The sequence below is a fragment of the Rhinolophus hipposideros genome (assembly GCF_964194185.1).
Source record: "Rhinolophus hipposideros genome assembly, chromosome: 18".
NCBI classification, from domain to species: Eukaryota; Metazoa; Chordata; class Mammalia; order Chiroptera; family Rhinolophidae; genus Rhinolophus; species Rhinolophus hipposideros.
Window position 1 is genome coordinate 40,377,235 of NC_138064.1, and position 15,650 is coordinate 40,392,884.

Consider the following 15,650-nt stretch of genomic DNA (forward strand, 5'->3'; position numbering starts at 1 on the left):
ATTAAAAAAAAATTGATATTTTAGTAATAGCAAATTATGCCGGCTCAAATTTTGAATGTTTATAATAACATTTTTATCATTTTGTAAAATTCAAATGTATGTCGATAAATATGCGTGTGTGTGTGTGTGTGTGTGTGTATAGAGAGAGAGAGAGAGAAAGAGACATACAGATATACAATATATGAGCACATATCACTTCAGAATATATATTTAATGTATTTAATATTTTTTTTTGAATAAATACTCTTAATTTGGTTTATATATTCAATTGGTTCTAAAATTGAAAATAATTAAATTATCATGTAATGCAACCTACAATTTCACAGGTGAGAAAAATTCTAAAGCCATGTGTATGCCCTGGATATATCACAATATCTTCTACCAACACACTTGTAATAAATATATACTGAAGAATTAATTAAAATTAGGTGACTTGCCCAAAGTCATAGTGTTCTTGTTATAGCTCCTGCTCTTGAATTTAAAATCATTATTGTAGCAACAGGAGACCTATTTCTAATTTTTAAACATCTCATTCCAACCATATTATTTAATTTTAATTACATCACACTCTTTCTAAGAGTGTAAATACAATTTACTTGAAGATTTGTTGATATATATTTGTCTGCAAATGCTGTTTTTAACCTATGTGTAGTGTTATTAAACAACTTTTTCATAAGCATTTACTATTCTGATAAATTCTATAGGGGATACTATAGTGTGTTATAATTCTTGAGGAATTTACAAAATGATATTCAAGATACATGAACATAAAGGTAAATCCTTGGCCAATCCTTGTTAGATACAAAAAACACATTCTGAGTCTTGGAAGGACCATGGAAAGATTTTTGGCCTTGATAAAGGTACAATCACTTGAAGGCATAAATGCTTATTAAATAATTAATTAAGAGGGGCTGCCATGTGTAGAACTATAGAAGCATAAAGAAGGGAAAGTATAAAATAGATCATGAAGCACATTGAATATAAGGATAATAAATTTAGGCATTGTTAGTTAACTGATACATTTTTGGACAAAGAATAAAAAATATCAACAGGTTAACAAATCTAATCAAAAAGTTAGGAATTATTCTTCATAGAAATGAATAATGGATACTGTTGGAAAACACACACACACACACACACACACACATTCATTCCACCGATTTATAATTATCCTCATTAAATTACTTTCCAAAAGAGAATTTTCTTTGTCAAAATTTATTTTATTCATGCCAGATTTTTAAGTTAAATATATATCCTATATGTTTTATCCTGGATCTCTGGAAAATTGAAAGTATACATACCCGTCTAAGTATGAGAGAATTTAGCATGTTATCAAATTAGATTATATTAATATTTCACATAAGAAAAAAATTACAGAATGAGGCCCATACTGTCTCTACAAACCAATCAAGATATAGGAAACTATGAACAAACAACCTGTAATACACCATTGCATAAATGCGCCACCATTTCTTAATCCAGTCATTTATTGATGGGCATTTTGGTTGTTTCCATGTTTTGCCTATCGTAATTAGCACTGCAGTAAACATATGGGTGCATTTTGTTTTGAATTAGCATTTTGTGTTTCTCTGGATTGATACGTTGGCCATAAAGAAGAATGGAATATTACCTTTTGCAAAGATATAGATGGACATAGAGAACATTATGCTAAGTGCAATAAGTCAGTCAGAGAAAGACAAATACCTTATGATCTCACTTATATGTGGAGTCCCAAGAACAGAATAAATGAGCAAACTAAACAGGAAAAAAAACTGTCTTGTTAATTAAATAATTGTTTTAGTTATCTGTGATTTTTGTACAATCTAGCTGGAAAGCTGAATAATTTTAGCTCTGCTATATATTATTATTGTTGTGTCTCAGAGAAAATGTATATTTGATCCTCTTCCTTTGTAAACTTTAGGTGAGAACAGGTCATTTGGCCTTTCCATAGCCAGTGTAACGATAGGGCTATGGAACCTATGGAATAGTAATCAGGATTCAGGGTAATGATAACTGCAAGAACATGCATTTACTATTCTTGGATGTTTTGTAGTATGTGACTACTTTGTAAATAAACTTGTGGAACAAGTCAAATAATAGTTTTTATTTACATACACAGGCATACATGAAAAGAAAGCACATGAAAAATAAAAATATATATATATAAATTAAGAGCTTCAAATAGTAAAAATGTTGCATATCCAAAAATTGTTAGGGCTTTTATAATTGTGACATGGACCTGAAATACATTTGTTATGTCATCATAGGTTATTTCAATGTGTCCTAAATTCTTGTTCATAAATGTGTTGTATTTTGCTTTTTAATTTCATAGATTGAATATCACAAACTTTGTCCAAGTTTATGGCCATTTATGCTGAATTATCTAGAGATTCCCAAATGAATGATAATCAATCATTTTGAGACTAAAAGCTTTTTAGCAGGTGGGAATGATTAACCACCACCATCTCTGGACATTTCTTGTACATATAACATTTTTTTTCCTGAAATTAACTAATGTTACTAGAAAAGAAAAATGAATTTAAAAAATTGTTCTGCCCCAGTACAGATAAGAGTCATTGGAATTGCTGACGGAAACTGTAAAATTTAATATTAGAAGTTAGATGAATTTATATGCATTAATATTATTGAGGGGTAATGTATCCACAGTCCTCTAAGCCTCGAGTTAACACCTTGGTTTATTTACTACTGTAACTGTATTCATAGGAACCTCTGGAAGGATGAAGGCCAAATATTAGGGTTGAAAACACAATTATTTATCAATTAGTCTGTTTTGCCTACTGAGGGGAGGGTGATTTTTTTTTAAAGCTATCGATTTATTTCTTCATTTCCTCTGTATCTCCAGAAAGTGAGATAAAACTATTGTTATCTATTTTCCCTGGGGGCAGCGGGGGGGGGGGGGGGAAGACTCCTTCCGAAGATGTGTTCTTCTAACCTTTCAGTTGCTCATTCTAGCATGTAGTGCTGAGATTCAGATTAGAGAAATGGATCCAGAGCACCTAATGTTAAGATTTCAAAATCATTATTTCACAATAAAGAATGATTCGTTTAGAAGGATATAGGCCATATTCTGTGCCTACTTATACGTCTCTTCAGTAGATTCTCACATCCTCCTAAGATGATCTCTCTCTCCCAATGTGCCTTATATTTATTTCCACTGCTTACTTAGATCTATAGGTATACCTCAGCAATATTGGCGGTTGGGTTCCAGACCACTATAATAAAGCGACTATCACAATAAAGAGAGTCAAAACCATTTTGCTGGTGGAGGGTCTTGCCTTCAATTTGTAAAAAATGCAACACCTGTGAAGCATAATAAAGCAGAGCTCAATAAAGCAAGGTGTGCCTGTATTGAGTACATGAATTTTTGTGTTGCTCAGCTTTCACATACAGCAAAGCCTAATGGGTACATGGAGAGTGAATGATTTAAGTTTGTGCCAATTAATGGACGCCACTGCACAGTCGAAGCTTGAAAGGCTCCTTCCACCATAATGTTTTATGGAACTTATTTTATCTCAGTTGCCCCAAATTGGTCTAACAGATTATAACGTTGGATGTAGTATTAACAGAACTTAATTGGCATAAAATAATGTTTCTTCTCTGCCCTTAGATTGTGTGGCCAGTATCTTACACCAGAAGGGATGAATGCAAGTGGGCTGGGAAAGATATTCTGGTAAGTATCTATCTATTAAATTATTTTAGAAATTGCATAAAGTAATTTATTACTCTGTAATTTTAGTTGTGTTATATTAGACACTGCTTTACTTGTGGACGTAATCACTCTTTATAAACAAAATTATATTTAATTTTGGATATTGACATTTTTATATAAATCATTGACAGTTTTGTGTAAAGAAAGTAGGTCAAAATGACAACATGCCCAAATAGAGCAAAAATATGATCTCTTTGATGATATATATATATATATATATACACACACACATATATATATGCAAAAGATAACAAAATGCAATTTTATAGCATATATACTTATATTTAATAAGTCAACTTCTTTGTAGAGATTGGTTTTAATGTTAATTCCTCTTCAATTCCTTTTGAATTATATGAAATTTTTCAACCTGAGTCATCATGATTAAATTGCCCCTCCATCCTTCTTTCTATTCTTTTCCTTTACCCTTCCTTCGTCTTTTCTTTCTTGCCTTCACCTTTTTCCTCCTTCCTTTCCTTCCTTCCTTCTTTCCTTCCTTGTACTGAATACACAAACATTTATTAACACAGAATGCCATATTTATCATTAACAAATTATGTTGAAATTTTTCTATGTGATAATAACTAAGGGTGGATAGAAATGAAGATACTGCCGACACATAGCTGTAACTTTTAAAAGCACAGACTTTTTCCCTTCCGATTAAAGTTTAACAGGTGAAGACCACAAACTTATTCCTTAAATAAATATGGACTGAGAAATGACTGTGTTAACAGGCATTGTCCTGGATACTGTGAAACAAAAGATGAATGGTAAGCAATTCCTACAATGGTTTTACCATTTCTGTAAAAAAATAGAGGCCATTTTTTCCTGAGGTAAACTTTGTCAGTAAAATTAATTGGGCCACTGGTTTGAAGTATAGCCAGGAATCTACAGATATCACGGAAGGCAGTTATAATCATTTAAATCAATAGATTAAAATGAACTATAGGATTTAAAATTTTAATTTGCATTGTTTTGTGTTCCGTCAGACATTTTTGGAGGTCTAAAGCACAAATAAATAAGTTTAAAAGTTTTGTCTATATATTAGCATTTATAAGAAATTTATCCTGTGTGCATGAAGATATAAATTAACCTGTATGTATGATATAGATATATAGGTATGTTCAAGTGAGAGCTTGAGTGATTTGTAGCAGCTGCCTAAGATGATCTACAGCCATACCTCAGAGATACTGCAGGTTCAGGTCCAGACCACTGGAATAAAGCAAGTATCGCAATAAAGATAGTTGTAATATTTATGCTGCTGGAGGGTCTTGCCTTCAATCTGTAAAAAACAGTGCAACATTTGGGAAGCACAATAAAGCAAAGTGCAATAAAACATCTGTACATAGAATGATTTAGAGCTGGATTCTGAGTTCATGGAAAAAGAATGCCTCAATCACGTAGTAATGGACTACAATGAAGGAAGGTAGATAAACGAACACAAAGCATAGGTATTCCCCATCCTCAATTAATCACATATCAGCAAACATGGAAAATTCATCTTAGGTATAGTGATTGTGAGTCATATTACACCTTCATATTACAGTAAACATTTTCCAGTTATATGAAATTAGACCAACACTAAGTGTGTTCTAACAGATTTTATGCTATCCCCAATTGATGCAAATGCTGGGACTGTTAGAAAGGGTTAAAGAGAAAGAACAATGAAGTAGGAGTCCAGAGAAGTCAAGAATTTTGTGTTGATACCCGCACTTCCGCACTTACTCGTTAGGTGTACTTGAGCAAGTACCTTAACTTTCGGGGGGGCTTTAGTATCTTATCCATTAAATGGGACGTTGCATGTTTTATAATTGTGAGAAACAAGTTTACTAGTTTTTGTGAAATCTATTTAAAAGTAGAAAATACTTCACAAATGTAAGGCAAAACATATAACTGAGTACACAAAAATGTATGAACACAGAATGCCATATTTACCATTAACAAATTAGGTTGAAAATTGTCAATATGACAATAACTAAGGGTGGATAGAAATGGAGATATTGCCTACATACAGCTATGACTTTTAAAAACACAGACTTTCTCTCTTCCTATTAAAGTTTAACAGGTAAAGACACAGTGTGGGGACAGAGTCCCAGAGAGCTGTTTCCAAGCTCTCAGCTTCACGTGGAGGGTGCTGACTTGGGTAGTAGGTAACCATCAGCTGTGACTGGTTGGCCATCAGTTGTAACTACTTAGACAATTAGCCACTGATATAACTGCTGTGGCTACGCTAGTTGCTATGCTGGGTGATGGGTTGGTTGGTTGGCAGAGAAGCGGAAGGTGGGTTGCAGATCGTGTGGCTCCTGCTTCCTGTGTCTCCAACCCAGCCGCCAGCAAGAATATAGTGGTATGACTCCCCTATCTGTGGCTCCATTGATGTTCCTTTTTGGCCTCACCATATCCTGCGTTCTTATGTAGGGAGCGGGAGTTGAGTCCCTGCATGACATATGAATTTGAACTTGCCTATTAACACACAGATAATAAACAATGGTGATTTGAATAAATACCTATCTATTCTGTTGTTATTAAGGGTGTTGGTAAAATAATAAGCAGCTCGCAGCATTCCTGTAGAACTCAAACAATAAATAAAATGTTTCATACACTATAATACACAATACAATATTACCTATTGTTATCGGTATATGTTGCTAAGACAGGTTTTAAGTGAAAATATCATTGATGAAATTAGCATAGCCCTCTTTAATGATTGTAACCACTCTAGAGTTGCAGTGTTTTGAATTCAATTCAATTTGAAAATTGAAGATAATAACCATACCTATCTGACAAATTATCTGGATTTTATAATAAATAGTGAATACAAGTACTGAGCATATTTGGTTTAATGATTCAATTAGGTCATTAATTTCCTAAGATATCAGATATTCTTTCATGTTTGTGGTTTCCAAAATTCACTTCAGTGCATTTTCCTTATTTTTTATGGCTCTCCTCTCATCCCCTCCTTCCCTCCCCACCCTCCCTTCCCCTCGTCCCCTCCTACTCTGCTATCAGTGTTGTATAATGAGGGATTCTGGTGTTACCCCAGATGCAGTTAATTCAGCAGTTGCAATAAAGTCATGATCCCCATGGTGCCCTATAGGTAACCCTAATCATGACTTCAGACATTTCCTTTCTAAGAAGGGCGACTTTATCGTGTTTTCCAGGCTTACTGAAAATGCTTATGGGTTTTATAAAACTAAGTTAAAAGGAATTAAAATATAATTTCATAGCAACTTGTAATAAGGATTCTGAAAACTTATAAATCATGTTACATACATTATGGGTGAGATAGGTCATTATGTGTGCATTGAGAGATGTAAAGTTTTTAAAGTTTAATGGTATGGCAATTGTGGAGACAGAGCCCCAGAAAGCAGTTTCCAGGTTCTCAGCCTTACGTGGAAAGGTGCTGTCTCAGATAGTGGATGGCCATCAGCTGTAACCAGTTAGCAATTGGCCACTGATATAACTGTCATGGCTGAGCTAGCAAGCGTGGATTGCAATTAGCAAGGGGTTGGTTGGTTGGCAGAGAAGCGGATGGCAGATCCATATGGCTCCTGCTTCCTGTATCTCCAATGCAGTCTACAGCAAGTGGTATGACTCCCCTATGGCTCTTCTGATGTTCCTTTTTGGCCTCACCATATCCTGCATTCTTGTGCAGGGAGTGGGACCACAGACCCTGCATGACAGCAATATTAGCCATACTAATCTTTTCGAAATTAATTAATGTAACATGATAAAATGCTTACGCTTTGGTTATTCCTTTATGTTCTGCATTAAATCAATTTTATTATTGTGAATTTTGATTTCTTTTTAACACTTAATGAAAGGAAAACAAATAGTTTCCATATATTTTACCTCATGAAAAACTATTTTTCCTCTTGCTCTAAACACTGAACATTAAAATATATTCAAATACCAAAATGTATTTCGTATTATTTTTCTGATAATCCATCTCATTCATTTAATATTGCTTTTTATTGACCTATTATTTAAAATGTATTTTGTGTATTTGGAATTTATGTTACTGAAATTTATTTTTCTGGTAACCTCATTTATTTACCTCAATTTACATATCTATTTCACTTAAATTGGATACATGGCTGTCCTGTGGGGTGGCCTGCGGGGTCTCTGCTCCCGCTCCCCACATAAGAATGCAGGATGTGGCTAGGCCAAAAAGGAACACCCACGGAGCCATAGGTAGAGGAGTCATACCACTATAGTCTCACTGGAGGCTGGATTCACATGACGTGCGACCTGCTGTCTGCTTTTCTGCCAACCGACTGAGTCTCACACGCCAGTGCTGCCACGGCGGTTATATCAGTGGCTAATGGCTAACCGGCTACAGCTGATGGCCAACTAGCCATAGCCGATGGCCATCTACTACCCGAGCCAGCACCTTTCCACATGAGGCCGAGAGCCTGGAAACTGCTCTCTGGGGCTCTGTCCCCACAATGGCATTTATTGATTATTTTTAGACTATTGACATATGGACCCATTTTTCTACTTCTTTCTTAATGTATGATTTTAGAATAGCAGTTAGTAGACTTCCTGGAATTTGTAACATTTTTTCCTAGATAAACATAAAAAAAAATAGCATTAGTATTTTTACCAATAATTTCTTAAATAATCACTTAGAAAGAAAGATTAAAGAGTTTTGGGTTTTTTTATAATTTTCATTCAGTGCCTGGTTTTTTAAGGGAAACATGGACAGTTAGTTTGATGGAAATTCTTCACTCTGTATTTGGTAAATAATAGGCAGCTGTGATTATGGACAATAATTCCTTTCAAAAAGCTCTTGTGATGCTGAAAACCACAAGAATGAGGTTTGAGTGGCTTTTGGAGCATTCAGGACTCCAAGATAGAATTGTAACCAAAATAGGAACTGACCTGAACATTTACAGAAAAGTAAACTAACAACCTCCTTGAGTGCTCTCTTTGGTTTCTTGAACCTGAGTTTGCCCTTTGTCTTCTGGTTTTAAGTGTTTTCTCAGAAAGCCCTCTAGAAATAAAGCTCCTTTTAACGAACCATCTAGGGGGAAGTGCTCTCTTCTCAGTACTAGGCTCGGATGCAAGGATAAAATAGGAAAATGCTATAGGAAAAGCGGGGCAAAGACACTGGCTAATTTTATGTTATCTTGAGAGTTGGTCATTCTTAAGTCTGGTTAAGATGGCTCTGCCACCTGGAAAGTGGGGACATGCCACTAGATTGGTACATAGATCCTATGTCACTGAGTGTAACGACATACAGAAAATTGAACCCTTTCCCCATTTTCTTAGGTGGCTGGGAAGATACAAACCATCATTTCTCATGGCTCAGTTTTGTATCAAACATATTTGTTAAGTCAGCATCTGGAATTCAAGCAACTATTTCACAAAGATGGACTTTGTGGTAAAGAGGGAATGTGTAGCCTAAGACATATTTATATTCCCTCTCCCTCTCCCTTTATTATCTATCTATCTATCTATCTATCTATCTATCTATCTATCTATCTATCATCTATCTATCTATCTATCTATCATCTATCTAGAGAGCACATAAATGTGTCTTTGGCAGCTGCTAATACATTTCTGACAGGAATATTAATCTAAATGTATTTTCCTCTTAGAGAAGTGAATATAGAGGATATATACTAATAAGCTTTCTTCGTGCTGTAGATTCTAAACCTTTACATTGTTATGACATTTCTATATTAAAGGAGTGAACTGCTTATGAACTTTTTCATTGCTGTTACTTGAGATTTGTAATTTGAATATATATACTATTATTGGACAGAGACCTTGAATGAGGAGATAAATGCAATCCAGATATCTCTATTCTGACTGCTTGTATCCACCTTTACTTTTTTAAAAAATATTTTTTCTAGTGCTTAAAATCCACTTTATTATTCACAATAACATTTCTATTGAGGGATTAACTTCCTTGACCCTGTTTTGCAAATGAAAACTGAATACATGCTAAAGTGCTAAAAGAATCTGTTTTGAATCAATAGCTCTCTGATTCTCTTTGTTTATCCTATTAAACCATCTCTCTTTGCACTAAGTTTCAATAAAACCAAATGGCAACCGTATGACTGTTAGAAATATTTTGAACATCATTGGAAATCAAAATTTCAACCATCTGAGATGAACAAAAAAAGCAGATTTCATAACATTCCTATCGTTGAATACATTTCAAAGTGTTGAATCATGCACCTGAATTTTGGGACACTTGAAATTTTTGAGGGATATATTTTTATATTTTTGTGTTTAGTTGTTACATTTAATGCTATGATAGAATAACATGTTTATGAAACTTATCATGGCTCAAATTGAAGAACCTCAACAACACCAATTTTCACAAAGTGAATGCATTTGAGACTTTGAAGCTATACACGTGTCTTAAGTTACAGTACAGTCCCAAATGCATATTAGTCCTTGAATTTCATTTACTTTTTCAAAGGTTGAAGTTGACAACAACTTTAGTATTTTTATTTTATTTGAGAGACTTCAAGTCATAATAGAATTTTATTAAATGGATAGCTAGAATTATCTCCTATAGAATTCTACAAAATCATAAGGTTTCATTAAATCTCTAAACTCTATGTATAATTCTTAGGAGATAATTTTGCATGGATCGCTTACACTTTGCACATGTGATGAAAAGAAGCATTGACTGCCTTTTTTACAGACTGTCTTGAAGGATATTTGTACAGTGAAGAGACTTGGAAAGTAGTGTCTCCCTGTGAAGCAAAAGGTTGGTTTGCAAACAGCCTTGAGGAGTTCACATAGTGTTTCCATTGGAGCAAAGGTCAGGTATGCTTACTGCCCAGTGCGATGAACATACCATCTCCCTCAAGATCCAATATGCTTATGACTATTATGAAGTATTCAGGTTCCCTCAACCCAGGGTTCTTTTCCTATAATTCAACTTACTGCATGTGCAGATGTGACCTGCCACTCTTCTCATTGCCAGGTGGGAATTGGAACTTGGAGAACTGGCAGGAGAAATGCTGATACTTTACTGCTATTTCTGTGGGCAATAAAGTATTTTATCTCCGACCCAGGAGACATATCTTCTGCCAACCTCCATGAAACTGTGCCAGGGTAACTTATCTTACAAGTAGGGCAGAATCACAGATACTTTACAGTTCTTGACAGTATTGATTATAAATTTTTGTTTTTTGTTTTTTTTTCTGTGACCCTCTAGGAGATCTAAAAAGTGAAAGACTATGGTCAGTTTATTCATTTTTAAACATGATTCCCATCATGAAATTTGATAATATGTCAGGTATGCAGACAACTCATTTTTTATGAAGGCCAGTGAAAACTTTGTCTTATTAAATGTTACAGAAATAAGCATAGATTTTCACATGCATTCGTGTGTGTGTGTTTCTTTCTGCTTGGGGTATATTTCCCGCAACTTGAACAGAAGGATTATATTTTAATTTGGCATTCAGAAGTAGTAGTAGCCGTGATAATAGCTGACATTGATTGAGAGCTTACTACATATTTTTGGTATTCTAAATGCATTACTTTTATTAGCTTATTTATGTAACTTGTGTTTAGTGATAAAATACAAATTTATTTTTAAAGTGATTGGGTAAACCAGTTTTGCATTTTAGGTAGGAGATGCATGGAAAATTAAGCTTTGCTATTAAAATTATTTTATAAACTAGGTTTTATTCACATTTTTAAATTAATATGTTTTACTAATAAAACAAAATATGATGGTGATCATTGTATCTGAATTGTTATGGATCACATCTAATATATATGAATATATTTTTGGAAAACTTTTACAGTCAGGATTGAAATTTAAATGCATTTTAAGTTTATATTTGCAAAGTAGGACTAGCACTTAGAGATATATAAAACTTTCAGAAGGCTTGGGGATTTTGAGTTGTGTTCCTTTTCATTGAAAATTTCAATTGTATTCTTAAGTGACTAAAGTGAAATTCAAATATTTGGTATTGGTTGACAACTTATTATTTAGATTTGATAGTATACCATATTTCACCCATGCATCACTGTACATAATTTTAGAGTACAGTAAGCATTTTATAATACAAAGTTCTTTAGAATCATTTGGACAGTTCCTCTGGGAACAGGTTTTCAGCCAATATCTTCTCATTACATAGTTAGCAGTCTGTTCCAACTGACATGTAGTTTCTAATGGTCATCATTGGATTTCCACTTCTTATGCACTTGGTAATCTTCATGAATGAAATTTTACTCATATTTTTATGAATGATTGTTTTATTAGTTTCAGGTGTACAAAGCAACATAGTGATTTGATATTTATATACATCACAAAATTATAACCCCAATAAGTCTATTACCCATCTGGCACTGTAGATACTTATTACAATATTATTGACTATATTCCCTATGTTGTAGTTTATATCCCTGTGATTATTTTTAAAATTATACTTGACATTCAGTATTATTTTATTTTAGTTTCAGGTGTACAGGATAATGGTTTCACATTTATATAATTTATGAAGTGATGCCCCTGGATAATTCTGTACTGACCTGACAGTATACATACCTATTACCTTATTATCGACTACATTCTCAATGCTGTACTTTACATCCCAGTGACTATTTTGTAACTACCAATTTGTATTTCATAATCCCTCCATCTTTCTCACCCAGCCCTCAACCCCCTCCTATCTAGTAACTGTCAATTTGTTTTCTGTATCTATGACTCTGTTTCTGTTTTTGTTTATTTTAGTCTTTAGATTTTACATAGAAGTGAGATCATATGGTATTTGTCTTTCTCAGTCTTATTTCACTTAGCATAATACCCTATGGGTCCATACATGTTGTCACAAATGGTAAGATTTTATTTATTTATTTTTTGTAGCAGAGTAATATGCCATTATATATATGTACTTGATTTATTTACCCAATTGTCTACTGATGGACATTTCAGTTTCCATATCTTGGCTATTGAAATAGCACTCCAGAGAACATAGTAGCACCTATATCTTTTCAAATTAGTGTTTTGGATTTCTTTGGATAACTATACCCAGGAATGGAATTGCTGGATCATAAAGTAGTTCTATTTTTAATTTTTTTGGGGAACCTCCATACTGTTTTTCATAGTGTCCACACCAATATGCAATCTCATCCACAGTGCACAAGGATTCCCTTTTTTCCACATCCTCTCCAGTACTTATTGTTTATTGATTTATTGATGATGACCATTCTGACAGGTGTGAGATGATACATGTTTTTTTTATTTTTTATTTGCATATCTCTGATGATTACTGATATTGAGCACTTTTTTATATATCTATTGGTCATCTGTATATCTCTGTTGGAGAAATGTCAGTAAAAATATTAGTAAGTGTAATGTCTGAGAGCTTACTGCCTATTTCTCTAGGAGTTTCATGGTTTGGGGTCTTACATTAAAGTCTTTAATCCATTTTGAGTTTATTCTTGGTGTAAGAAGGTGGTTCATTTTCATTTTTTGTGTGTTTATCTCTCCAGTTTTCCCAGCACCATTTATTGAATAGACTGTCTTTAACCCAATGTATATTCTTCCTTATTTTTCATAGATTAAATGACCTTGTAGTCAAGGATTTGTTTTTGTTCTCTCTATCCTGTTCTGTTGATGTATGTGTCTGTTTTTATGCCAATACTATGTTGTTTTGATTACTATGGTTTTGGAGTATAGTTTGATATGAGGTAGCATGATATCTCCAGCTTTGTTCCTTTTTCTCAAGATTGTCATGGCTATCTGTGTTCTTTTAATGTCCACGTAAATTTTAGGATCACTTGTTCTAGTTCTTTGAAAAATGCCATTGGTATTTTGATAGGGATTTCATTGAGTCTATATATTGCTTTGCATGGTATGGACATTTTAACTATATTATTTCTTTCTATCCATGAGCATGGTATTTGATTCCATTTTTTTGTATCTTCCTTAATTTCTCTCTTCATTGTCTTATAATTTTCTGAGTACAGGTCTTTTACTTCCTTAATTAAATGTATTCCTAGATATTTTAATTTTTTATGCAATTGTTAATAGGATCATTTACTTAATTTCTCTTTCTGATTTGTTACTGGTGTATAAAAATGCAACCAATTTCTGAATATTAATTTTATACCCTGCTACTTTACCAAATTTATCAGTTCTGATAGTTTATTGGTGGAATCTTTGAGGTTCTTTATATATAATATCAAGTCATCTGCAAAAAATGAGAGTATCTTTTGCATGTGTTGTGTGCATTCCCCTGTTGTAGTTGAGCCTTGATTGCTTTTGGTGTGTCGGTGGGTGGGATTGACTCTCAGGCTGACTGGGTGAGAATTGGCTATGCCCATATGAACTTCTGTGTGGGGAGCCTTCTCAGAGGAGGATTCGCCCTAGTCCGCTTTTGTGCCTGTTTAGACCACTCTTTGGGTATGCCATTTGTAGGGCTAATTGAGTAGTGCTCTAGTGTGGTCTGAAGCTGGCCTCTGGGTGTGTTGTTTCTGGTGTCTCTTTGTAGGGACTCCTGTGTAGGCCAATTTCAGCCTTAACTGTGACTCACACAGGGCTACCTGGGGGGAACGCTAAAGTTAAATGCAGTTGGTTGCTCCCTGTGCTGGACCTGGAGGTATGCGTGGGTGGCCTTGCTGTGAACTGAGGCTGGTTGCCACGAGTATTAGACCTGAGGCAGCTTAGTAAAAGGCCCAAGACCCCCTAGGCCTGTTTCTAGCTGCCAGCTGCCCATAAGGCTCAGCCGCTGAAAGAGCCTTCTTAGGTATATGGGCTGGGCTGGTTGACCCAGCTGACAGTGTGACAAATGATGCTACCTGGCTTCCGCGGGGGAGGCAAGTTCCTATGAAGTCATTTAAGTGGCACTGGTGGTTTTCACAAAATTAATTGAGGTTTAGTTCTTGTGCAAGTGGTGAGCCTGTGGCCACTCTGCAAAAAGCCCAGTGAGCATTGTGGCCAGCTGCCACTCACCTCAGGCCTGCAGAACACTGAAAGCTACTCAAGAATAACTGAAGTATTGGCTTCAGAAAAAAATGGCGGCGTGAGGTGAGCCTCTGTAACGCTCCCCTGGAATTTACAACGAATCGGACAACAATAACTCCACAAAGGACTCCTTGCACAGCAGACAGGCAAAACGAAAAGGCCGACTACTGAATTCACCTCCAGGTGGGTGAATCGCGCGAGCGGGGGAGGAGGGAGAGGAGAAGTGCGGAGACGGAGCCGCGCGGGCGCAGGACACAGACCTAGCTCAGTGCTCGGAGCCCGCTGCGCCCGGATCTTCCGCAACTGCGGGAGAGGGAAGGACTCAGACTGCTAGGGCTCCGCTAACGGCCCACAGGGCTGAGGGGGCAGCATACAAAACCGCTGAACCCAACGCTCGCTCACGGCAGACCTCGGAGCAAAGACTGAGGGAAGAGGGCTGAAATCGGTGGTTTAAGCCCTCACTGCCGAGCGGAGAACGGAAGCCTTAGGCACGGAGACTAGCCGCCCCCTCCCTACCCTCCCAGAGCTCGCCCCGCCCCCACCTGCCCGGTGCTAGAAGCGATAAAGTAGCAGTGTCGGATCAAAGGACAGAATATTTGCTGCTCTGAGAACTGTGGACCGCAGACACAGATTCGGAGCTCAACTAGTTCCGGCAAAGGGGAGGGAGCTGTGGAAGCAGGACTGGCTGTGGTGGTGGTCGCCGCCATTGCTCTGGGCCACCTCTCACAACTCACCCCGCCCCTGGCCCCACCTATCTGGGCGGATCCCTGCAGGAGTAAACAGAACTGCTGAAACAAACGGGCTCTGAATCTGGTGCAGAAAGAGCTTTGGAACTCCAAAAGCTCTTCGCATACCTATCAACCTGTTGCAGAAGACACTCCTGTAGATGTCTAGGAAGAGAAATAGTAAATCAGTGATTGCCATGAATAACCAAGGCAACAAGATAGCTCAGAAAGAAAGTGAAAAGTCTCCAGAAAA

The 15,650-nt window shown here is 35.8% G+C and overlaps 1 protein-coding gene across 1 annotated transcript in view; it reads left to right on the plus strand.

The window, feature by feature from the left end:
• SEMA3A (semaphorin 3A) overlaps nt 1-15,650 on the plus strand; it is a 225,618-nt gene that overhangs the window by 65,197 nt on the left and 144,771 nt on the right. Inside the window, exon 3 of the mRNA XM_081079478.1 lies at nt 3,629-3,691. Coding sequence (XP_080935604.1) covers nt 3,629-3,691 — 63 coding nt within the window. The remainder of the gene's footprint in view (nt 1-3,628; nt 3,692-15,650) is intronic.